This window comes from Saimiri boliviensis, chromosome 10, assembly GCF_048565385.1.
Source record: "Saimiri boliviensis isolate mSaiBol1 chromosome 10, mSaiBol1.pri, whole genome shotgun sequence".
Classification (NCBI taxonomy): domain Eukaryota; kingdom Metazoa; phylum Chordata; class Mammalia; order Primates; family Cebidae; genus Saimiri; species Saimiri boliviensis.
In genome coordinates, this window is record NC_133458.1 from 72,815,625 (window position 1) to 72,839,427 (window position 23,803).

At 40.0% G+C, this 23,803-nt stretch overlaps 1 protein-coding gene across 1 annotated transcript in view; it reads left to right on the forward strand.

Annotated features, from left to right (window-relative positions):
* Window positions 1-990: 990 nt before the first annotated feature.
* SDHAF3 (succinate dehydrogenase complex assembly factor 3) overlaps window positions 991-23,803 on the forward strand; it is a 58,714-nt gene continuing 35,901 nt past the window's right edge. Inside the window, exon 1 of the mRNA XM_003921238.4 lies at window positions 991-1,215. Within this exon, the coding sequence (XP_003921287.1) occupies window positions 1,042-1,215 (174 nt within the window). The 5' untranslated portion in view covers window positions 991-1,041. The remainder of the gene's footprint in view (window positions 1,216-23,803) is intronic.

A 23,803-nucleotide genomic window follows, 5' to 3' on the forward strand; every position in this document is an offset into this window, starting at 1 on the left:
ACTAAGTTAGGTTGCAGTTCCCTACATAGCAACTCAGAGTAGGGAGGAAGCTTTAGGCCAAATTTAATTTAAATTAAGTTGGAGCATGACCACAGTTGGTCACGGCCAGAAGCTGAACACAGATATGGAAGCTAACACAATATCCAATAGCGAGAGATTGTGGTAGAGTACACTGGGCGAAACGCTTGATTCCTGCATTTTTGTTGGTGACACCATCATGATTTGCTGAAGAACCAAATGGGAGACAGGAAAGGACAACACAAGGAGCTGTCAGCTTTGGAAACCAGTTCAACTCTCATTATTACCTTTGCAAAAGATAGAGCCTTGTGAATTTCTAGATTCATCATTCTTATCCCAGACTATTTAACCAGAATCTCCAGGATCATGGTCCTGGAAACAATACATTTAAAACGCTTCCTAAGGATTCTTCTGCAGCCAATGTGACTTGGACTAGGTGTCAGCCGGCTCAGGGCTCACTTGCGTTGTTTACATGGAAGAGCCCATGCCCAGAGTATAAACTGGGTGTACAGCGCTGTGCAGTGTGCAGGTTGGTGAGCTACCGGATTAATCTCTGATCCCTGGCGGTGGATGCAGTAGTATTCTAAGATGCCTCAAGTGATTTGGGAACCATGGAAGGATTCCTGGAGGAGCCTGATTTTAAGGAAGCGTTTCTCAGGCCTTTGGTAAGAGGATAGAAACGAAGTTGAATGAAGAAGACAGTGGAGTGGGACTGAGAAGTGACAACGGCCCACGACAGACCTCTCTTTCAAGGTCTTTGTCACCAGATCGCAGCCCAGGAGAGGCCACAACCAGGCGCAGGCGCGACTCCACAAAGGCTACGCTCTTTGCTGAGACGGACCAACCCGTTTCCCGCCCGGAGGAGAGCTTGGGTTTCCGGAAGGACCTAATTCTGGGAGGGACCAAACCGGATAGAGGTCGCGCAACCTCTTCTGTCGGCCTTCCGGTTCACTAATAACGCGATTTCTCAGAGGGACGTGAACACGTTGTCCCTCTGCGCAGGCGTGGTCGGCGCGCGGCGCAATGGCGGGGCGGCACGTTTCTCGAGTCCGGGCCTTGTATAAGCGCGTCTTGCAGCTGCATCGTGTTCTGCCCCCGGACCTCAAAGCCCTGGGCGACCGGTATGTGAAGGACGAATTTAGGAGACATAAGGCTGTTGGTTCTGACGAGGCCCAGCGTTTCTTGCAGGAATGGGAGGTAAGTGGCGCCCTTTCTTTGCCCAACACCTATGGGGTCCCTCGGTGTCCCGGTTTCTTGTTCCATGGCCCCATGCAGGATTAAACAGTGCAGCAACCTGTTTTGTGTGAACTAAACAGCGTAATGCTGTTCAGACGACACTTTCCAAAGTTTCTCTCACGGGTTTCTCAGTGGAGCAGATCCTGTTACTTCAGCGTCTCCAATTCAGTTTAACGTTTGAGCTCCTGCAGATAACAGGTGCTGGGAGGGTGAGGATGGGTCACTGAAATGAGCAGGTCCTCGTTAAGTGCCTGCTCAGGAGCTTTTTGTCCCTTTAAGTGCCTTTGCACCTAGAAAGACCAAAGGAACTTTTTGTCCCTGTAAGTGCCTTTGCACGTAGAAAGCGCCCATTAATAAATTAATGGCTCTATTATTAGTTTTCAAATTTAAAGGCTTATTTCCCTGTTATTATTTCTTTAATCTCAGCTCTCTTGGTGGATTTAAATTTTCTCACTTGACCGTTACAGAAATCAAATAACATGAAAAAGACTATAGATTACAATAGACTGGAGATTACAAACGGTGAAGGAGAAAAATGCTGGTGGCAGTTAAGTCAGGTGAAAGTTGTTTTTCCGGGGTCTCAAGTCAGTGTTACATCGCCACGCACCGTTGCTCTAAATATTAAAGAGACACATGCACTAGCAGTAAGTCATTTGACTATTTTTTTTTTTTTTTTGAGTGAAGAAAAAAACGTATTCAGAATATTTCGTGGGACTTGGGGCCCTGCAGGTTTGCCCCTAGTTTTCACTTGCAAATATTAAGAAATGAATGGAATTAGAGATTAGAATGACAGCTCAGATATTTTAAAGCATGAGTTGGAGCCGGTATGAAAATAGAGGTAAGCAATTCCTCAGCCTGAACAGTTGAAGAGGAGATGACTGAAGTCAGCTTAAAAAAAAAAAAAAATTGTAGAAGAATGGTTAGGGTGAACACAAAATTTGCACTTCCAGAATTCTTATTTGTAGAATTATTGAAGCTTTTAAGAGTGACATTTAGAACAATGGAGAAATTTAGAACTTTCTTGAAAATCATGGTGTATTTGGTGTAATTCGCTTGCCTGAAGCCAGGGAAGTTGAAGCTTTTCAGATACAGAGCACTTTTAATAAGGTAATTTGGTCTTGGAGCCTGAAGAACTGGAGTCAGATTGAGTCTCTGATATTTATTAAGTGTGAGATAATTTTCCTAGTCTTATTTTCTCATCTGTAAAATAGTGTTTATATATGCATCTCAAAATTTATGTATGTAAATGTATTTACAAGCACTTGTATTTTGTTAATTGTTATGAAGCTATAAGATACTGTATTAAAGTATTTTACATCTTTTAAGGTACATCATTTTGTGACTGTACACAAAGGAGAGTAGCCCTCTGTTGGGAGGAAATAAGGTTATTTCGAGAAGTCTTAAAGTGTAAGAACTTGGAAGCCTTTTAGGGAAAAAGTAGGAAAGAATAGCAACTCAGAAAAAAATTGATAATAGGAGAGAGATGATAGTAGGAGAGAGAGAGGGTATATAAAAGAACTGCGTAAATAAAAAATGTGTTAGTTGACCTAGTAGGCTTGGTAACAGGTGTGGAGCGTTTTAAAACTCATAGAGAAGAGTAGCAAGACTGCGGAGTTCCTCTACATCCTGTTTTCCCTTATGTTAGCATTTTACATAGTCAGGGTACAGTGATCAAAAGCAAGAAATTAACATTGCTACAATACTATTAACTACAGGTTTTATTTACATTTTGCCAGTACTTTCACTAATGTCCTTATTCTGTTCCAGGATCCCACGGGGATTCTACAATGCGTTTAGTCATTCTTTTTCCTTAATCTCCTTTCTGTGACTGTTCCTCAGTCTTCTTATCTTTCATGACTTTGATACTTTTTTGAAAAGTACGGGTTTGTTACTTTGTGAAATGTTTCTCACTTTGAGTTTGTCTGATGTTTTCTCCTGGTTAAATTGATGTTATACATTACTGAGAATAGCACGGGGCGAACTGTTCTCAACACTTAATGTCAGAGGGTAAATGATATTAAATGACTTCTTACTGGTAATGATAACAGTGATCACTTGGTTAAAGTGATAATCCGCCTGGTGTCTCCACTGTAAACTTACTATTTTCCCCTTTGAAATTAATACCTAGTTGGAGGTAGGTACTCTCAGGATTTGCAGATGAATGCTAATCTTAGCATTCGTTGAAGGATTTTGGCATTGTGTTCCAATGGTGTTTTTTGGTTTCCCTTATTCTTTCTGAATTTATTAGTTGACATATGTCTGTAGAGAACAGTTTTCTTATCTTTCCCATTGTTGACCTAGTGAATTTAATAAATTGGCAGCTGGGTAAAGATAAATTTTAACCTAGTTATCCCTTTGGATAACATAATTCTCATAGTTGCAAGGCAGCTTAATCTAAGCCTGGGAGTAAGAATTGGTAGATTGGGTCCTACTAAGAAAGATAACTTGAAGAACTGGTCACTTTGGAAGAGTAGGGCTAGAGAAGATGCTAATGATTTGGAGGGGAGGAAAACCTGGCTAGAGAAGTTTTATCACCAGAGAGTAATATACTTAAGACTTCCAAGTCTTTCCCCCCAACATGTTCTTCAAAACATGTAATTTATGATTGTTTTACTAGATATTGTGAGATATGATATGGATTTTTATGTCTTTGTTGTTTTTCAGTTAGTGCTGATTACAAACTTGGCACCTGTTGTTTGAATCTTATTTAATAGTTACATTTACATCAAACTAAGTAACTGTTGTGGACTTCTAACTTAATATATTATGTAGAGTCTGGACTACACAATCCCAATCCCTCACACACATCTAAATTTAATTATGGACTTGAATGGATTCTGAATTTGTTTTACATCAGTGGGCAATGTTGGGTATAGTTACCACTTGATAGAATGGGATCAAGAATGCTAGAGGCCCCTGTATTTGGAAGAGAGTTCTCTAATTCCCTTATTTGTGATCCTGAAAAAGTGGCAATATCATAATAGAATTCAGTTGGGGAAAGTTTTTGTTCAAGGGCCACTTGGGGCAGGATAGAAGGAAAGTATTTCATTTAAAGTATAGAAATGTAAAAAACAGGTTTACAGACTAAATATAAATAGTGAATTTATAAGTTCGGGAAGAGTTTTTGGGAATCTATTAAGGGAGAATGTACGATAACTGGTTTGTAAACTGTGCATTGTAATCTCTTAACTCTTAGGAGGTAACTTTTAGAAGTGAAATTGAGACTCCATAGATTAGGGGTCTTACTATGGCATTTTAAATATTCTGACTGTGCTCATTTTTGGGGAATAGTTGATTTAAGTAAGGCTATTTTTCTCTCTTTGCCTACCACTTATTTTGTAGGAAATCAGAATAAGCATTGAGGATTAAATAGATAAAACATGTTGGTGAGAGAATGAGACAAGGAGCACAGAAGAGTGTGCTGTCAGGAGCTACCTGAATAGACTTCATGTGTTTAATTTTTCTTTCTCTGTCCCATTTATTTTTCTCAGTTGCCCCTTGCCTAGTTTCTGTTGTTTTTCTTAAAGAGCTGCTTTGTTCTGTGTCTGTTGGGAATGTTTTTTAAGTGTTAGTTTTGTTTCTAGAAAACAAAGGCATAAACGTTTTGCAGATAGTTTTGATCACTTACTATTGTCAGACAATGTGCTAGGCATTTAGGATGCAAAAATGAACAATAATTATATTTTATTTTCACGGTTTTCAAAGTTTAGTAGAAAAGGACAATTGTAATATAGTATGAAAGAGTGTCTACTAAATGCTGTGGGATCAAGGAGGAATGGAGGAAGTTAAAAGCTACACAAGATGGTTAAGTCTTGAGTAGGTCAAATTTACTATGTCAAAAAGAGAACTTTCTAGAAAGAGGGAATAACATATGCAGAGGCATCGAGGTAAGAAACAGTATGACTTTTTTCCAGGAACTGCAGTGTTGTGTTTGGAATTTAGCGTTTTATACAGAAGATGAGGAAGAAATAAAGCTAAAGAGGTGGGAGGAGACAGGATATTTTGCTAAGGATTTTAAGTTTTTATTTTGAATCATTGAAAACTTTTTAAATGGTAGAAATGATTTAAATAACCTGAAAAGATCATGTTAGCAGCAGTATAGAGGAATAATTGAAGAGCCAGACTGAAAGTAGGAAGAACTGTTAGTAGATTGATATAGTAATACCAAGCCAAGTAGGTATATGCCTAAATCAAGACAGAGGCCTTGAAAATGGAGAATATGGATTTATGAGGTTTTTTTTTTTTCTTTTAAAGTAGAATGGAACTTGACTTGTTGACCAATACAGTATTAGTGAAGAGAAGAAAACAGAATGGATAACTTCTGGATTTGGAGCATGATACCAAAAACCAGAATAGTTATGTAGGAGGAACAGATTGGGAATGAGTTCAGTTTGGTGTGCTTTGCGCTAAAAATTCTGATGGAACAGTTAAGTGAAGATGTTCAGAGAGATAAGTGTTGGGCTGATGCTCAGGAGACAGATTGTGGCTGGAGATAGAGATTTGGAATTTATTACCTGTAGTTGGTGGACCAAAGGTGTGGGTGGAAGTGCCCCTTTTGGGTATAGTATAGGGAAACTTGGTCAAAGAAGATTAACATTTAGGAGTTATGAGATTGAAAGTAGTAGTATAGTGCTGGAATTGTTTTATTTTTTTTCCATTTGTATTTAGTTGTTCTTAGCTACTGCTGCAAAGGAATGTACTTTTTAACTTTTTAAAAATTTTAAGTTTTGGGATACATGTGCTGAACCTGCAAGTTTGTTACATAGGTATATATGTGCCATGGTGGTTTGCTGTACTATCAACCTGTCCTCTAGATTTTAAGCCCGGTGTGCGTTTAGTATTTGTCCTGATGCTCTCTATCTTTCTTCCTCTCATGCCCCTGACAGGCCTCAGTGTGTGATGTTCCCCTCCCTGTGTCCATATGTTCTCATTGTTCAACTCGCACTTAAGAGTGAGAACATTCAGTGTTTGGTTTTCTGTTCCTGTATTAATGTGTTGAGGATGACAGTTTCCAGCTTCATCCATGTCCCTGCAAAGGACATGGATTCATCCTTTTTTATGGCTGCATAGTATTCCATGGTATATATGTGCCACATTTTCTTTATCCTGTCTATCATTGATGGGCATTTGGGTTAGTTCCATGTTTTTGCCATTGTAAATAGTGCTATAGTAAATGTGTGCGCATGTGTCTTTATAATAGAATGATTTATTATCCTTTGGTTACGTACCCAGTAGTGGGATTGCTGGGTCAAGTGATATTTCTGGTTCCAGATCCTTGAGGAATTGCCTCACTGTCTTCCACTATGGTTGAACTAATTTACCCTCCCACCAACAGTGTAAAAGCAGCCCTATTTCTCTGCATCCTCTTCAGCATCTGTTGTTTCCTGACTTTTTAATGATCACCATTCTGAGTGAGGTGGTATCTCATTGTGGTTTTGATTTGCGTTTCTCTGATGACCAGTGATGATGAGCCTTTTGACAGATGTTTGTTGGCCACATAAATGTCTTCTTTTGAGAAGTGTCTGTTCATATCCTTTGCCCACTATTTGATGAGGTAGTTTTTTCTTGTAAATCTGTTTTAAGTTCCTTGTGGATTCTGGTTTTCAGCCCTTTGTCAGATGGATAGATTGCAAAAATTTTCTCTGATTCTGGAGGTTGCTTGCTCACTCTGATGATAATTTCTTTTGCTGTGAAGAAGCTCTTTAGTTTAATTAGATCCTATTTGTCAATTTTGGCTTTTGTTGCCATTGCTTTTGGTGTTTTAGTCATGAAGTCTTTGCCCATGTTTATGTCCTGAATGGTATTGCCTAGGTTTTCTTCTAGAGTTTTTATGGTTTAAGGTTTTATGTTTAAGTTTTAATCCATCTTGAGTTAATTTTTGTATAAGGTTTAAGGAAGGGGTCCAGTTTCAGTTTTCTGCATATGGCTAGCCAGTTTTCCCTACACCATTTATTGAATAGGGAATCCTTTCCCCATTGCTTGTTTTTGTCAGGTTTGTTGCAGATTAGATGGCTATAGATGTGTGGTATTACTTCTGAGATCTCTATACTGTTCCATTGGTCTGTATGTTTGTTTTGGAACCAGTACCATGCTGTTTTGGTTGCTGTCACCTTGTAGTATAGCATGAAGTCAGGTAGCCTGATGCTTTCAGCTTTGTTGTTTTTGGTTAGGATTGTCTTTGCTATACAGGCTCTTTTTTAATTCCATATGAAATTTAAAGTAGTTTTTTCTAGTTCTTTGAAGAAAGTCAGTGGTAGCTTGGTGGGGATAGCATTCAATCTATAAATTACTTTGGGCAGTATGGTCATTTTCACAATATTGATTCTTCCTATCCATAAGCATGGAAGGTTTTTTCATTTGTTTGTGTCCTCTCATTTCCTTGAGCAGTGGTTTGTAGTTCTCCTTGAAGAGGTCCTTTGTGTCCCTTGTAAGTTGTATTCCTAGGTATTCTCTTTGTAGCAATTGTGACTAGGAGTTCCCTCATTTGACGCTGTGCTTGTCTATTATTGGTGTATAGGAATGCTTGTGATTTTTGCGCATTGATTTTGTATCCTGAGACTTTGCTGAAGTTGTTCATCAGCTTAAGAAGAAGTATACAATCATGTCATCTGCAAACAATTTGACTTCCTCTCTTCCTATTTGAATATTCTCTATTTCTTTCTCTTGCCTGATTGCTCTGGCCAGAACTTCCAATACTATGTTGAATAGGAGTGGTGAGAGAGGGTATTGTTGTCTTGAGCCGGTTTTCAAAGGTAATGCTTTATCATTTTTATTGTGTCTATTTGAGTCTTCTCTTTTCTTCTTTACTAATCTGGTTACCAGTCTGTCTACTTTGTTAATCTTTTCAAAAAACAGCTCCTGGATTCATTGATTTTTCTTTTCTTTTTTTTTCTTTTAAGGGTTTTTCATGTCTCTGTCTCCTTCAGTTCTGCTTTGATCTTAGGTATTTCTTGTCTTCTGCTAGCTTTTGAATTTGCTCTTTCTTCTCTAGTTTTTGTTTGTTTGTTATTATTCTCTAGTTTTTAAATTGTGATGTTAGGATGTCAATTTTAGATTTTTCCCATTTTCTTATGTGGGCATTTAATGCTATAAATTTCCCTTTAAACACTGCTTTAGCTGTGTCCCAGAGATTCTCTTTGCTGTCTTTGGTTGTTTCTTTGTTCTCTTTGGTTTCAAGAAACCACTTTCAGGGACCCCAATCAATTGTAGCTTTGGTTTTCACATAGTCCCATATTTCTTGGAAACTTTGTTCCTTTTTAATCTTCTTTCTTTAATCTGTTTTCATGCTTTATTTCATTAAGTTGATCTTCAGTCTCTGATATCCTTTCTTTCGCTTGATTGACTTGGCTATTGATACTTGTATATGCTTCACAAAGTCTCATGCTGTATTTTTCAGCTCCATCAGGTCATTTATGTTCTTCTCTAAACTGGTTATTCTGGTTAGCAATTTGTCTAACCTTTTTTCAAGGTTCTTAAGTTCCTTGCATTGGGTTAGAACATACTCTTTTAGTGTGGAGGAGTTTGTTATTACCCAGCTTCTGAAGCCTACTTCTGTTAATTCATCAAACTCATTCTCCATCCAGTTTTGTGTCCTTGCTGGAGAGGAATTGTGGAGGAGAAGAGGCATTCTGGTTTTTGGAATTTTCAGCCTTTTTGTGCTGGTTTTTGCTCATCTTTGTGGATTTACTTTGGATGGGGTTTTGTGTGGGGTCTTGTTGATGTCGATGTTACTGCTTTCTGTTTGTTAGTTTTTCTCCTAACAGTCAGGCCCCTCTTCTGCAGGTCTGCTGTGGTTTGCTGGAGGTCTACTCCAGACCCTGTTTGCCTGGGTGTCAACAGTGGAGGCTGCAGAACAGCAAAGATTGCTGCCTGCTCCTTCCTCTGGAAGCTTCATCCCAGAGGGGCACCAGCCTGATGTCAGCCGGAGCTCTCCTGTATTGAAGAGGAAAATTAAATTATAATATTGGCAGTCTGTAATTGCTGCATAATAAAGTTTACTGTATTGTGTTCAATATAAAACCTAACCCTCAGCTCTGCTTAAAATTAACTAACTCCCCATAAGACCTACCTTATTTATTCTCCACACATTCTCAGCAAAGTTCCCAGGCATCTCAAGACTCCTGTTTTTCTTGCTGATCAGCTGCAAGGTCACAGGGCAAGGTAACACCCAAAGGATGTACAATGTGTTTCTCAAAATGCTATTTTTCAAAGGTAATGTACATCATAAGATATGTTACAAATTAATTTAGTGTTCTTTGTCCTGGCTTCTGTAAACCTGTTAGCTGCTATATTATCCTGGATGTATAAAAAGTACCCCATTTTCTTTCTCCTTTGCTCATCCTTGGTATGCTAATCCACTGAGCCAACTTAAAAAAAATCCTCCTGTTTCACCCACTGGTCTCTCTGGTCTCCTGAATATTCTGCAACAGTATGAGGTGTCTGTCAACCCTGTTCGAGGTCTCTTCCAGTGAGGAGGCATAGGGGTCAGGGACCCACTTGAGGAGGCAGTCTGTCCCTTAGAGAGCTCAAGCACTGTGCTGGGAGAACCCGCCTTGTCAGGATCCACTGCTCTCTTTGGAGAGGGCCAGCAGGAACGATTAAGTCTGCTGAAGCTGTGCCATCAGCTGCTCCTTCCCCCAGGCGCTCTATCCCAGGGAGATGGGAGTTTTATCTATAAGCCCCTGAGTGGGGCTGCTGCCTTTCTTTCAGAGATGCCCTGCCCAGTGAGGAGGAATCTATGGAGGCAGTCTGGCCACAGTTGCTTTGCTGTGTTTTGTTGAATTCCTCCAAGTCCTTAGAGGAACTTTCCCCCTGACAGTCAGGGGAAAACCGCCTATTCAAGCCTCAGTAATGGCAGACACCCCTCTCCACCCAGGCTGGATGGTTCCAGGTCAACTTCAAACTGCAGTGCTGACAGTGAGAATTTCAAGCCAGTGGTTCTTAGCTTGCTGGCCTTCATGGGAGAGGGACCTGCTGAGCGATACCACTTGGTTCCCTGGCTTCAGCCCGCTTTCCAGGGGAGTGAACCATTTGTTCTGTTTCACAGGGGTTTCAGGCACCACTGGGGTACGAAAGAAAAAGAAAAAGAAAAAGAAAACGAAAACAACTGCAGCTAGCTTGATGTCTGCCTGAAGAGCTGCCCAGTTTTGTGCTTGATACCCAGGGCCCTGGTGATATAGGCACATAGGGAATCTCCTGGTCTTCAGATTGCAAAATCTGTGGGAAAAGAGTAGTATCTGGGCCAGATAGCACAGTTCCTCATGGCTTCCCTTGGCCGGGAAAGGGAGGCCCTTGACTCCTTGCACATCTCTGGTGAGGCAATGCCCCAGCCTGCTTCTGCTTGCCCTCTGTGGGCTGCACCCACTGCCTGACGAGTCCCAGTGAGATGAACAGCGTACCTCAAGTGGAAATGGAGAAATCACCTGCCTTCTGCGTTGGTCTTGCTGGGAGCTGCAGACTGGAGCTGTTCCTGTTTGGCCATCTTGCCACATCCAAGATAATCCATTTTCTTTTTCATCCCTTCAAATAAAGGCAACAGTCTCACTATCATGGACTGACCATTTGAAACTGCTCCTACTTGTTGAATATGTTCAATTCTTTATACTTGTATGATAATCTAGATATCATAACATTTTCTCTCACTTTATTTTGTTGCATTTCGAGAGGAGGATACGTTTCAGATTTCAGGTAGCCATCTCTTTGTAACTATCATGGGATTTTTTTTTTTTATATATGATTTTGAAGTGGCTTATCAGATATGTATGATTAAGTGGCATGCCACCTATATTTAGAGTTTTCTTGACTTAGTATAATTAGGATTGGATGGGTGTTTTGCTAGTTTTATAAATGTATGCTTCTCTTACCTAATTTGAGGACCTCATTTTGTTGCTTTTTAACATCTTGATTTATAGTTTTATTTTAGCTTGAAGGAGAAAAGGAATGAATTGCTTCTCTGTTTAGTGAATGGATTGTATGTGTCAGGGATACATCTCCCAAATATGAGTGGGTCAGTTAGGTCTCAGTCAAATTGCTAATTCTGCATTTTACTCCTTGTTGGTGTTTTTGTGATGGTTTATTGAATGGTGATGTGTCACACATATATGTTTTCTACATCAAGTTTTAACTTCTAAAAAATTTTAGGCATATTGTGATACTTAACTAATGGCTTAAAAAGGAATGCAAGAGAAGATATAAAATAGTTTATCCTTGCAACATAAAATGTTTTTTAGTTTTTAATGTCGGAAACACTTAGTGAAGCTTTTAAGATACTACTCCTTAGGAATATTTAATTGTTATTAGTGTTATAAGATGTGTTATAACAATGCTCATGATAAAGTAACTAAAAGTATTTAAAACCATAATTCAGTAAATATTACATGTATTACTGACTTTATGGTATGTTACTGGAAGACTGGTATATGTTTCTTTTATTTTTAATTATTTTTATTGCATTTTAGGTTTGGAGGTACATGTGAGGAATATGCAAGATTGTTGCATAGGTACACACATGGCAATGTGATTTGCTGTCTTCCTCCCCATCACCTATATCTGGCATTTCTCCCCATGCTATCTCTCCCCAACTCCCCACCCTCCACTGTCCCTCCCCTATTTCCCCCCCGACAGACCCCAGTCTGTGATGCTCCCCTTCCTGTGTCCATGTGCTCTCATCGTTCAACACCCACCTATGAGTGAGAACATGCAGTGTTTGATTTTCTGTTCTTGTGTCAGTTTGCTTAGAATGATGGTTTCCAGGTTAATTTGTGTCCCTACGAAGGACACAAACTCATTATTTTTTATGACTGCATAGTATTCTGTGGTGTGTATGTGCCATATTTTCCATCCAGTCTACCATCGATGGGCATTTGGGTTGGTTCCAGGTCTTTGCTATTGTAAACAGTGGTGCAATGAACATTTGTGTGCATGTGTCCTTATAGTAGAATGATTTATAATCCTTTGGATATATACTCAGTAATGGGATTGCTGGGTCAAATGGAATTTCTATTTCTAGGTCCTTGAGGAATCGCCACACTGTCTTCCACAATGGTTGAACTAATTTACACTCCCACCAACAGTGTAAAAGTGATCCTATTTCTCCACATCCTCTCCAGCATCTGTTGTCTCCAGATTTTTTAGTGGTTGCCATTCTAACTGGTGTGAGATGGTATCTCAATGTAGTTTTGATTTGCATTTCTCCAATTACCAGTGATGATGAGTATTTTTTCATATGTTTTTTGGCCGCATGTATATCTTCTTTTGTAAAGTGTCTGTTCATATCCTTTCTCCACTTTTGAATGGGCTTGTTTTTTTCTTGTAAATCTGTTTTAGTTCTTTGTAGATTCTGGATATCAGCCCTTTGCCAGATGGGTAGATTGCAAAAATTTTTTCCCATTCTGTTGCTTGCGGATGCACTCTAATGACCGTTTCTTTTGCTGTGCAGAAGCTGTGAAGTTTGATTAAGTCCCATTTGTCTATTTTGGCTTTTGTTGCTAATGCCTTTGGTGTTTTGGTCATGAAGTCTTTGCCTATACCTATGTCCTGAATAGTTTGGCCTAGATTTTCTTCTAGGGTTTTTACAGTGTTAGGTCTTATGTTTAAGTCTTTAATCCATCTGGAGTTAATTTTAGTGTAAGGTGTCAGAAAGGGGTCCAGTTTCTGCTTTCTGCACATGGCTAGCCAGTTTTCCCAACACCATTTATTAAACAGGGAATCCTTTCCACATTGCTTGTTTTCATGAGGTTTGTCAAAGATCAGATGGTTGTAGATGTGTGGTGTTGCCTCCAAGGCCTCTATTCTGTTCCATTGGTCTATGTCTCTGTTTTGGTACCTGCTGTTTTGATTACTGTAGCCTTGTAGTATAGTTTGAAGTCCGGTAGTGTGATGCCTCCAGCTTTGTTCTTTTTGCTTAGAATTGACTTGGCTATGTGGTCTCTCTGTTGGTTCCATATGAGGTTTAAGGTGTTTTTTTCCAGTTCTGTGAAGAAGGTCATTGGTAGCTTGATGGGGATAGCATTGAATTTATAAATTACTTTGGGCAGTGTGGCCATTTTCACGATATTGATTCTCCCTAACCATGAGCATGGAATCTTTCTCCATCTGTTTGAGTCCTCTCTTACTTCGTTGAGCAGTGGTTTGTAGTTCTCCTTGAAGAGGTCCTTTACATCCTTTGTTAGTTGTATTCCTAGGTATTTTTTTTCTCTTTGTAGCAATTGTGAATGGCAGTTCATTCTTGATGTGGCTCTCTTTAAGTCTGTTATTGGTGTGTAGGAATGCTTGTGATTTCTGCACATTGATTTTATATGCTGAGACGTTGCTGAAGTTGCTAATCAGTTTCAGGAGATTTTGGGCTGAGACAATTGGGTCTTCTAGATATACAATCATGTCCTCTGCAAATAGAGACAATTTGACTTCCTCCTTTCCTATTTGAATACCCTTTATTTCTTTTTCTTGCCTGATTGCTCTGGCTAGAACTTCCAGTACTATATTGAATAGGAGTGGTGAGAGAGGGCATCCTTGTCTAGTGCCAGATTTCAAAGGGAATGCTTCCAGTTTTTGCCCATTCAGTATAATATTGGCTGTTGGTTTGTCATAAATAGCTTTTATTATTTTGGGATACATTCCATCAATACCTAGTTTATTGAGAGTTTTTAACATAAAGTATTGTTGAATTTTGTCCAAGTCCTTCTCTGCATCAATTGAGACAATCATGTGGTTTTTGTCTTTGGTTCTTTTTATGTCATGAATTATGTTTATAGAGTTGCATATGTTGAACCAGCCTTGCATCCCTGGGATGAAGCCTACTTGATAATGGTGGATAAGCTTTTTGATGTCCTGTTGCAACCAGTTTGCCAGTATTTCATTAAAAGATTTTTGCATCTATATTCATCATGGATATTGGCCTGAAGTTTTGTTTTTTTTTTTTGTAGAGTCTCTGCCGGGTTTTGGTATCAGGATGATATTGGTCTCATAAAATGATTTGGGAAGGATTCTCTCATTTTGGATTGTTAGGAATAGTTTCAGAAGGAGTGGTACCAGCTCCTCTTTGTATGTCTGGTAGAATTCGGCTGTGAACCTGTCGGGACCTGGGCTTTTTTTGGGTGGTGGGCTCTTAATTGCTGCCACAACTTCTGCCCTTGTTAATGGTCTATTCAGGGTTTCAACTTCTTCCTGGTTTAGGCTTGAGAGGATGCACATGTCCAGTAATTTATCAATTTCTTCCAGGTTTACTAGTTTATGTGCAAAGAGTTGTTTGTAGTAATCTCTGATGATGGTTTGTATTTCTGTGGAATCTGTGGCGATAGGCCCTTTATCATTTTTTATTGTATCTATTTGGTTATTCTCTCTTTTTTGTTAATCTGGGTAGTGGTCTGTCTATTTTGTTGATTGTTTTGAAAAATCAGCTCCTGGATATATTGATTTTTTTGAAGGGTTTTTTGTGTCTCTGTCTCCTTCACTTCTGCTCTGATCTTAGTTATTTCTTGTCTTCTGCTAGGTTTTGAGTTTTTTTGATCTTGCTTCTCTAGCTTTTTCAATTTTGATGATAGGGTGTCAATTTTAGATCTCTCCTTGCTTCTCATGTGGGCATTTATTGCTATATATTTTCCTCTAGAGACTGCTTTAAATGTGTCCCAGAGATTCTGGTATGCTGTGTCTTTGTTCTTGTTGGTTTTGAAGAACATCTTTATTTCTGCCTTCATTTCATTGTTTATGCAGTCAACATTCAAGAGCCAGTTTGTTCAGTTTCTATGAAACTCTGCGGTTCTGAGTTAGTTTCTGAATTCTGAGTTCTAACTTGATTGCACTGTGGTTGAGAAACTGTTATAATTTCGATTCTTCTGCATTTGCTGAGGAGTGACTTACTTCCAATTATGTGGTCAGTTTTAGAGTAAGTGTGGTGTGGTGCTGAGAAGAATGTATAGTGGATTTGGGGTGGAGAGTTCTGTAAATGTCTATTAGGTTTGCTTGGTCCAGGTCTGAGTTCAAGGCCTGGATATCCTTGTTAATTTTCTGTCTTGTTGATCTGTCTAATATTGACAATGGGGTGTTAAAGTCTCCTGCTATTATTGTGTGGGAGTCTAAGTCTCTTTGTAAGTCGGGGCCGAGGTGGGTGGATCACAAGGTCAACAGATCGAGACCATCCTGGTCAACATGGTGAAACCCCGTCTCTACTAAAAATACAAAAAATTAGCTGGGCATGGTGGTGCGTGCCTGTAATCCCAGCTACTCAGGAGGCTGAGGCAGGAGAATTGCCTGAACCCGGAGGCGGAGATTGCGGTGAGCCGAGATCACGCCATTGCACTCCATCCTGGGTAACAAGAGCGAAACTCCATCTCAAAAAAAAAAAAAAAAAAAAAGAACTTGCCTTATGTGTCTGGGTGCTCCTGTATTGGGTGCATATATATTTAGGATTGTTAGCTCTTCTTGTTGCATTGATCCTTTTACCATTATGTAATGTCCTTCTTTGTCTCTTTTGATCTTTGTTGGTTTAAAGTCTATTTTATCAGACTAGGATTGCAACTCCTGCTTTTTTTTTTTGCTCTCCATTTGCTTGGTAAATCTTCCTCCATCCATTTAGTTTGAGCCTTTGTGTGCCCTTGCATGTGAGATGGGTTTCCTGGGTACAGCACACTGATGGGTTTTGGCTTTTTATCCAATTTGCCAGTCTGTGTCTTTTGATTGGGGCATTTAGCCCATTTACATTTAAGATTAACATTGTTATGTGTGAATTTGATCCTGCCATTTTGATACTAGCTGGCTGTTTTGCTCATTAGTTGATGCAGTTTCTCCATTGTGTTGATGCTCTTTACGATTTGGTATGTTTTTGGAGTGGCTGGTACTGGCTGTTCCTTTCTATGTCTAGTGCCTCTTTCAGGAGCTCTTGTAAAGCAGGCCTGATGTTGATGAAATCTCTGAGTACTTGCTTGTTTGCAAAGGATTTTATTTCTCCTTCACTTACGAAGCTTAGTTTGGCTGGATATGAAATTCTGGGTTGAAAGTTCTTTTCTTTAAGGATGTTGAATATTGGCCCCCACTCTCTTCTGGCTTGTAGGGTTTCTGCTGAGAGATCTGCTGTGAATCTGATGGGCCTTCCCTTTGTGGGTAACCTGACCTTTCTCTCTGGCTGCCCTTAGCATTTTCTCCTTCATTTCAACCCTGGTGAATCTGATGATTGTGTGCCTTGGGGTTGCTCTTCTAGAAGAATATCTTTGTGGTGTTCTCTCTTTTTTCTGGACTTGAATATTGTCCTGCCTAGGTTGAGGAAGTTTTCCTGCATGATATCCTTAAGACTGTTTTTCAGCTTGGATTTATTCTCTCCATCACATTCAGGTACACTAATCAAACATAGATTAGGTCTTTTCACATAGTCCCATATTTTTTGGAGACTTTGTTCATTCCTTTTTACCCTTTTTTCCTCTAATCTTGCCTTCTCATTTTATTTCATTGAGTTGATCTTCGACCTCTGATATCCTTTCTTCTCCTTGGTCAATTCGGCTGTTGTAACTTGTGCATGCTTTGCAAAGTTCTCGTTTTTTTTTTTTTTTTTTTTTTTTTTCAACTCCATCAATTCACTCATATTCCTCTCTATGTTGTCCATTCTTGTTAGCATTTCGTCAAATCTTTTTTCAAGGTTCTTAGTTTCTTTGCATTGGGTTAGAATGTGTTCTTTTAGCTCACAGAAGTTTGCTACCCACCTTCTGAAGCCTGATTCTGTTATTTCATCACACTTGTTCTGCATCCAGCCTTGTTCCCTTGCTGGTGAAGAGTTGTGATCCCTCGTAGGAGGAGAGGTGTTCTGGTTTTAGGTGCTTTCATCCTTTTTGTGCTGGTTTCTTCCCAACTTTGTGGATTTATCCACCTGTCATCTTTGAAGTTGTTGACTTTCAGATTGGGTCTCTGAGTAGATGTCCAGTTTGTTGATGATGAAGTTATTTCCTTCTGTTTCTTAGTTTTCCTTCTCACAGTCTGGCCCCTCTGCTGTAGGACTGCTGAAGTCCACTCCAGGCCCTGCTTGCCTGGGGATAACCTGCGGCGGCTGCAGAACAGTAAGGGTTGCTGCCAGTTTCTTCTTCTGCCATGTTTGTCCCATAGGGATACCCACCAAATGTCAGTCTGAGCTCTCCTTTATGAGGCAACTCTTTGGATATATGGGGGTCAGGGAGCTGCTTGAGGAGACAGTCTGTTCTTTATAGGAGCTCAAGTGCAGAGCTGTGATCTCCATTGTTCATTTAGAGCTGCTGGACAGGTACGTTTAAGTCTGCTGTAGAAGAACTCATAAATCCCCCTTTTTTTTCCCCCGGCTGCTCTGTCCCAGGTAGTTAGGGCTTTATTTATGACTTTCCATTTTGCTGCTGCCTTTTTATCAGGGCTGCCCTGCCCAGCGAGGAGGCAGCCTTGTCACTATCTGCCTGTAGAGGCTTTGCTGAGCTGCTGTGGGCTCCACCCAGCTGCCATGTGAACTTCCCTGCAGTCCTGTTTATACGGGGTGTAGTTAGAACTGCCTCAGCAAAGCTGGCCCACCTCTGTAATGGTGGACTCTCTCTGTAGTGGTGGGTTGACTCAGCAATGGCGGGCTGCCTCAGCAATGGCGGGCTGCCTCAGCAATGGTGGACTACCTCTGTAGTGATGGAGTGCCTCGGTAATGGTGGATGCCTCTCCTCCACAGAGGTGGACCTTCCGGGGTTCAACTGTGCTTGCTGTGAATCTCCAACCGAGAGCGTTTCCAATTGCTGTTTTTTTGTGGGGGTGGGATCAGCCGAGCCTGATCACCTGGCTCCCTGAATCAGAGCCTTTTTTTTTTTTGTTGAACGGTTGAGTCTCTCCCAGGTGTCCCAGTCGCCAGTTGAAAAGGCATCGAGGTCTGTGTGATTTCCCGTGCAGTGACCCACTGTACCAGCTGAAACAGCAGTGCTGAGATTCACAGCTTTTTTTTTTTTTGCCTGAAAATCTCCTGGCCTGGCTCCCTGTTTCAGTCCCCTTTTTAATCAGATGAATGGGCGACTCTGCCTTCCTGGAGCTCCAATCGCCAGCTAAAATGATGCTCAGGCCTGTGTATTTTGTATGGAGAACCGCCACCCGGGGTGCCAGCAAACCAGCCACAGTGGCGACCTGTGGGGCTCCTCCACCTGGGAATCTCCTGGTCTGTGGGCAAGAAAAATCCATCTGGAAATGCGACGTCCACTCACCCTCTGTGCTTTCACTGGGAGCTACAATCCTGAGCTGCTCCTAATTGGCTATCTTGGTTCTCCTCAGATTAAACTACTTCTTACTTAGTTTTTCCTAGGCCTGAAAATTTTCAGATTCTTCTCTTTGTGTGAAAAGTTAATTAGCTTAACTCCAGAGGAAGGAGAATCATACTTGCCTCATTTACAAGTTTTTGCTCTTCTTTACTCCTAAATTAGTATAACTCAAAGCATTTCTAAAGTAAATTGCATTTTGCTTTCTGACTCTAAAACACTAAAATATTTATGCTTTATTCGATAGATTTTAAAATTATAATATGGTTTATTTTCCTTTAAAAGCCACTTCATTGTTATACCAAAAAACAAAAACCCCAAAGCCAAAGTAGAATATTATTGTTCATATCATAAGTTAAGTAGGAACAGTTTCTGTACTTTGATGCAATGATTCTTTCCTGATGAAGAGGTCTATAGTTTGTTTAAAAACTATCCCACTTAAAACTAAATTCATACACTTTTCATGCAGTGACTCCCTCCCTGCCTTTCCAAAGCTCAGAATGGCAGCAGATGATGTATAGCAAACACATACCTACAAAAACAGCTACAGCAACCACCTGGGTGAGATGGCTGCCAGCTGTAGCCTCAGTCAGTCTGGCTTCACAGCACATACCTTAAATGTGGCCCTTCTAAAAAGTAACATGTTTATTGCCTCACACTTCCAAGCATGGGCCTCAAGAATTTGTCTATGTGATTTATTTATTTTGTAAGCTATAGATACATATAATTGATAACACTGGATTTCTGGTGAATAACCAGACTGAACACCACTTTAAAATAAAAATGCTATGAATATCATTAAATGCCTTTATAAGGCTAAGAGAAAGATGCATAGAGTGAAAGAACTTTTTTTTTTTTGAGGAGTCTTGCTCTGTTGCCCAAGCTGGAGTGTAGTGTTATGATCTTGGCCCACTGCAGCCTCTGCCTGCCAGGTTCACGGGATTCTCCTGCCTCAGCCTTCCAAGTAGCTGGTATTACAAGCTCCTGCCACCATGCCTGATTAATTTTTGTATTTTTAGTAGAGACGGGGTTTCACTGTGTGGACCATGCTGGACTTGAACTCCTGACCTCAGGTGACCCGCCTGCCTTTGCCTGTGAAAGTGCTGGGATTATAGGTGTGAGCCATGTTACCCAGCTGAGAACTTACTTAAAATGTTTGGAAATGTTTGCAACTTTGATACAGTTTCTGGGTGCTCATAACACCTTTGACTATTGAATGCACATACTTAAAATTTTCAGAACACTTAGAAACTGCAATGCGATCATATTCTAATTTTGTAATTAAATCTAAGGGCAGAGACACATTCTCAGAGAGGTGTATTATGGTGTTTTCCCTACTCTGGAATTTACATGGAAAGAGATACTCAGTTTTATTTCTTCTTCATACCCCCTTCCTTAATCTTCTCTTTTTCGTATCTGTCATCCTCTTCATACTAGTCCCCTTTGTTTTTTCAGGAACCTTAGCTTTCTCCTTTGGACTGTCAGATTTTCCTCAAGTGGCTACATCCTTGTCATATTTCTCATTCAGCTTTACCCCCTTATTGTTGTAAGCCTGCTTTTTGCTATCACTAAGGTTACTCTACATCACAACTGACATTTTGGTCTTCAGTTAAGATGCCAGTGTTTGTGGATTTGTTCTTAGGTTGCAACTCTAAACAGAACAAGAAGCTAGCTGGCAGTGACAGTTTGTGTACATTAGGATCCTTCTTCCTGCTTCTCTTAGCGGCTCCAAAATGCTTCATTTCCAGGTCATTGAATTTAGATTTCCTTTCTTAGACATTGTCTTCGACTGGTGAGAGCACTTCTTAAGAAACTGCCGTACTAATGGGGATCTCTGGATTTTTCTTTTTGTACTTCTGGCCTATACAAAGAAGGTATAGTAGCTTTTAGCCCATTGGTTTCTTGGGGTCACCTTTAGTCATATTCTATAATTTGCTGGTCCCTGCATAGATTTTTAAAAAAGAATTTCGTAGGTTCATGATTATTAGGATAGATACAAATATAATTATCAGAGACGATCTTAAATATGCATTTCTATGCCATTTTCTGTTAATGTATTTGGTTTCACCTGCTATATTTGTCAAGCTATTGGGACAAAGACTAATAATAGGAGTTTCTGAAGCTTGATACTATTATAACTAACTAATTTAATACCCTTCAGTGTATTTCTGAAGAGTTGTTTATAAATGGATTTTTTTGAAATATAACTTTTAGTGTATTGGCAAACTTAGTTATTAAAATAGTTCTTTTGTGAATCCTTTAGAAAAGTGAATTATCAAACTATAATTTGTTTCTTTGTATAAGCCTGTATTTGCATAAATCAAATTTGTTTTAAATAGGGTATGTCTACAAATCTTGATACATGTGTCTGAAAAGAAAATTTCTGTTTCATGTGAAGAATTCAGCTTCAGTACTTTCGATAAAGTAAGACATGCCAGATTATTTCAGTTCCACTCTTTTTAACAACACGCTATCAATGCTATCAAAATATCCTTTATAGCCTAAATTAAGGGGGTGGCAAGAGTTTGTGTAAGGTTGAACTATAGTACATTTTTAAACTGTGTTTACCTAAATAGTAATGGGTAGTGTGAAGTTAGGCAAAGTTTAAAACGTTATTCAGAAGTTTTCTGCTTTTTTAAAAGCATAACTGGAATCTGAAATTTTTTGCTGCAGCTTGGTCTTTAGTTGTAGAAGTAGATGTATATGGTGCATTTAAATATAATGTTTGTTCTCTTACTATAGTTTGATTAGTTTATTGCGCTGCTTAATACTTGGAAGATAGTAATAATTCTTAGTTTGAATGCTTGAATTAGCCATAAACAGTGATCTAGTCCTTAATGTAATATAAAAGGGTAGATTTATAATGAATATATAAAATAAAATGTGATTGCTATTATGTAATATTTAACTGCATCATTTTTGTTAAATACAAAGTTTTTTTTTTTTTTTTTTTGGTTGGTTGTTTTTCAGGGCTGTCCGGGAGCCTCACTGTTTATCACATTTTTCTTTGGGAAAGTATATACAAACTAAAGCTGAGAGCATTGGGAACTTGTCCACATCTCTCACATCCTCTGCATAGCCTACTAGGTTGTCAAAGGAGAATCATGATTTAATACGTGTTCTGTTAGATCCCATGGAAAGTAAATCATTTCTTTGATAACTGAGGAAGGAGTCTGTGGGTTAGGGAACTCTTGGAAATTTCCTAGTCTCTAGGAGAAACACTTCTAATATAAATCAGGCCAGCTATATTTGTCCGTTACCTTAACAAGTTGAGAGTCAAGGATAATGCACAGGACATTATTAAGTTCAAAACTAGAAAGGAGACAACAGATCAGGAGCAGAGGTTTTGGGATCAAGTTCAAGTCAGGGACATGGAGAAATTGTTCAAAATGTAGGCCTTGGAGGGTGAGGGTGTTGATACTGTGTTGGAGAGGACTAGAAGAAGCAGCCCAACTGAGGTCAGTTGTTTACTCAGTTATTCAATGTTTACTATTTTTTAGGGGTTACAGATATTAATACATACGATCTTTAAGGACTTTGCGAGCCTGCCTCAAATCAGTATATGATAGGGTGAGACCCATTGTGTCTTAAAGAATAATAGTTGTGAATGCTGATCTTATGGCAGTGTGATAGTGATTTGGAGTATCAGTACAAGAGGGAAATCGTCTCTTTTAGCTATCGAATTTATGATTAGGTAGTTATCTATCCAATACATCTACCAGTTCATGACCACTTCATGTCACTTGCCATTCCTTCATACGCCCTCATTCCAGTTTCTTGTTTTTTTTTTTTTTTTTTTTTTTTTTTTATGGAGCCTCTCTCTGTCACCCAGACTAGAGTGCAGTTTTGCCATCTTGGCTCACTACAACCTCCACCTCCTGGTTTCCAGCAATTCTCTTACCTCAGCCTCCTGAGTAGCTGGGATTACAGGTGCATGGTACCACACCCAGATAAGTTTTTATTTTTAGTAGGTTTCACAGCATTGGCCAGACTAGCCTTGAACTCCTGACCTCAAGTGATTCACCCATCTTGGCTTTGCAAAATGCTGGATTACAGGTGTCAGCCACTGCACCAAGCCCCATTGGCTTTTTTTTTTTAAATGGAGTCTTTCTTTGTTTTCCAGGGTGGAGTACAGTAACACAATCTTGGCTCACTCCAGCCTCTGCCTTCTAGGTTTAAGCAGTTCTCCTGCCTCAGCTTCTCAAGTAGCTTGAGTCCCTACCTATATGACACGTGATGTACTTGACCTTACCACTGACCACCAGTGCCACACCCTACCTACCCCGCCCCCAGCTTTGTACTCAATAAAAGTCAGAGTGTCCAGGCACTCGGGGCCATTGCTGGATGCTGTGCTTTGATTGGCAGTGGACTCCTGGGCCCAAACTCTCTTTTCTCTATCTCTGTGTTTTGTGTCTTTTATTTCTACAGTTTCTTGTCTCCAAGATTACAGGTGTCTGCCACCATGCCCGGCTAATTTTTTGTGTGTTTTTAGTAGAGACGGGGTTTTACCACATTGGCCAGGCTGGTTTTGAACTCCTGACCTCAAGTGATCCACCTACCTTGGCCTCCCAAAGTGCTAGGATTACAGGCTTGAGCCACTGCTGCCCACCTTTTGAAGATCATTGTATCTTTGAGTTTATTTTAAAAATGTGTGTACCCATGTGAGAGATTACATTTTAAATGTATTATGACTAACACTTTTAATGATTATCTGACATTGGTTAACATCTAAGCACTTACTATGTGAACTTGGGTAATTTGGTTAATCATTCTACGCCTTGATTTCCTCATCAGTAAAATGGGCATAGCAACAGTACTTAACCTCTAAGGTTAAGGATTAAATAAGATGATATGTAGATAATGGTTACCCAGTGCCTTGCACGTAGTAAGTGCTCAATAACTGTGAGATGTTTTAGCTTTAATATTGATACAGTATTTTTTTGCTGCTGCTTTGCCAGCTGGAGACCTATGTGGCCAGTGACATCCCCACCAGGGCTTTGCTTGTGCCCAGGCTTACTGCAGGAGGCACCTACACAGTAGGTCCATTGGGCACACCTGGCCTGCACTCTGGCCCAGATCCTGTGCTTGCCACAGGATCCACACTCAACCTGTGGCTGGGCCAGGTATTCTCCAGCCTGCCTGTGCTATAGCTTGTTCAGTCCTGCTGCCCTGCTCCAGCCAGTGCGTCCAGGGCTGACCAGCTCTGCTGCTGCATCCCATTGCCTGAGGTGGCTGCCTGGTGCTGGCAGAGGGCAGAGGGCCACGGTGTTACAGCCTTTTTCCTATCAGTGTTTGGTGGTTCCTGAGTTCTTGTCCTG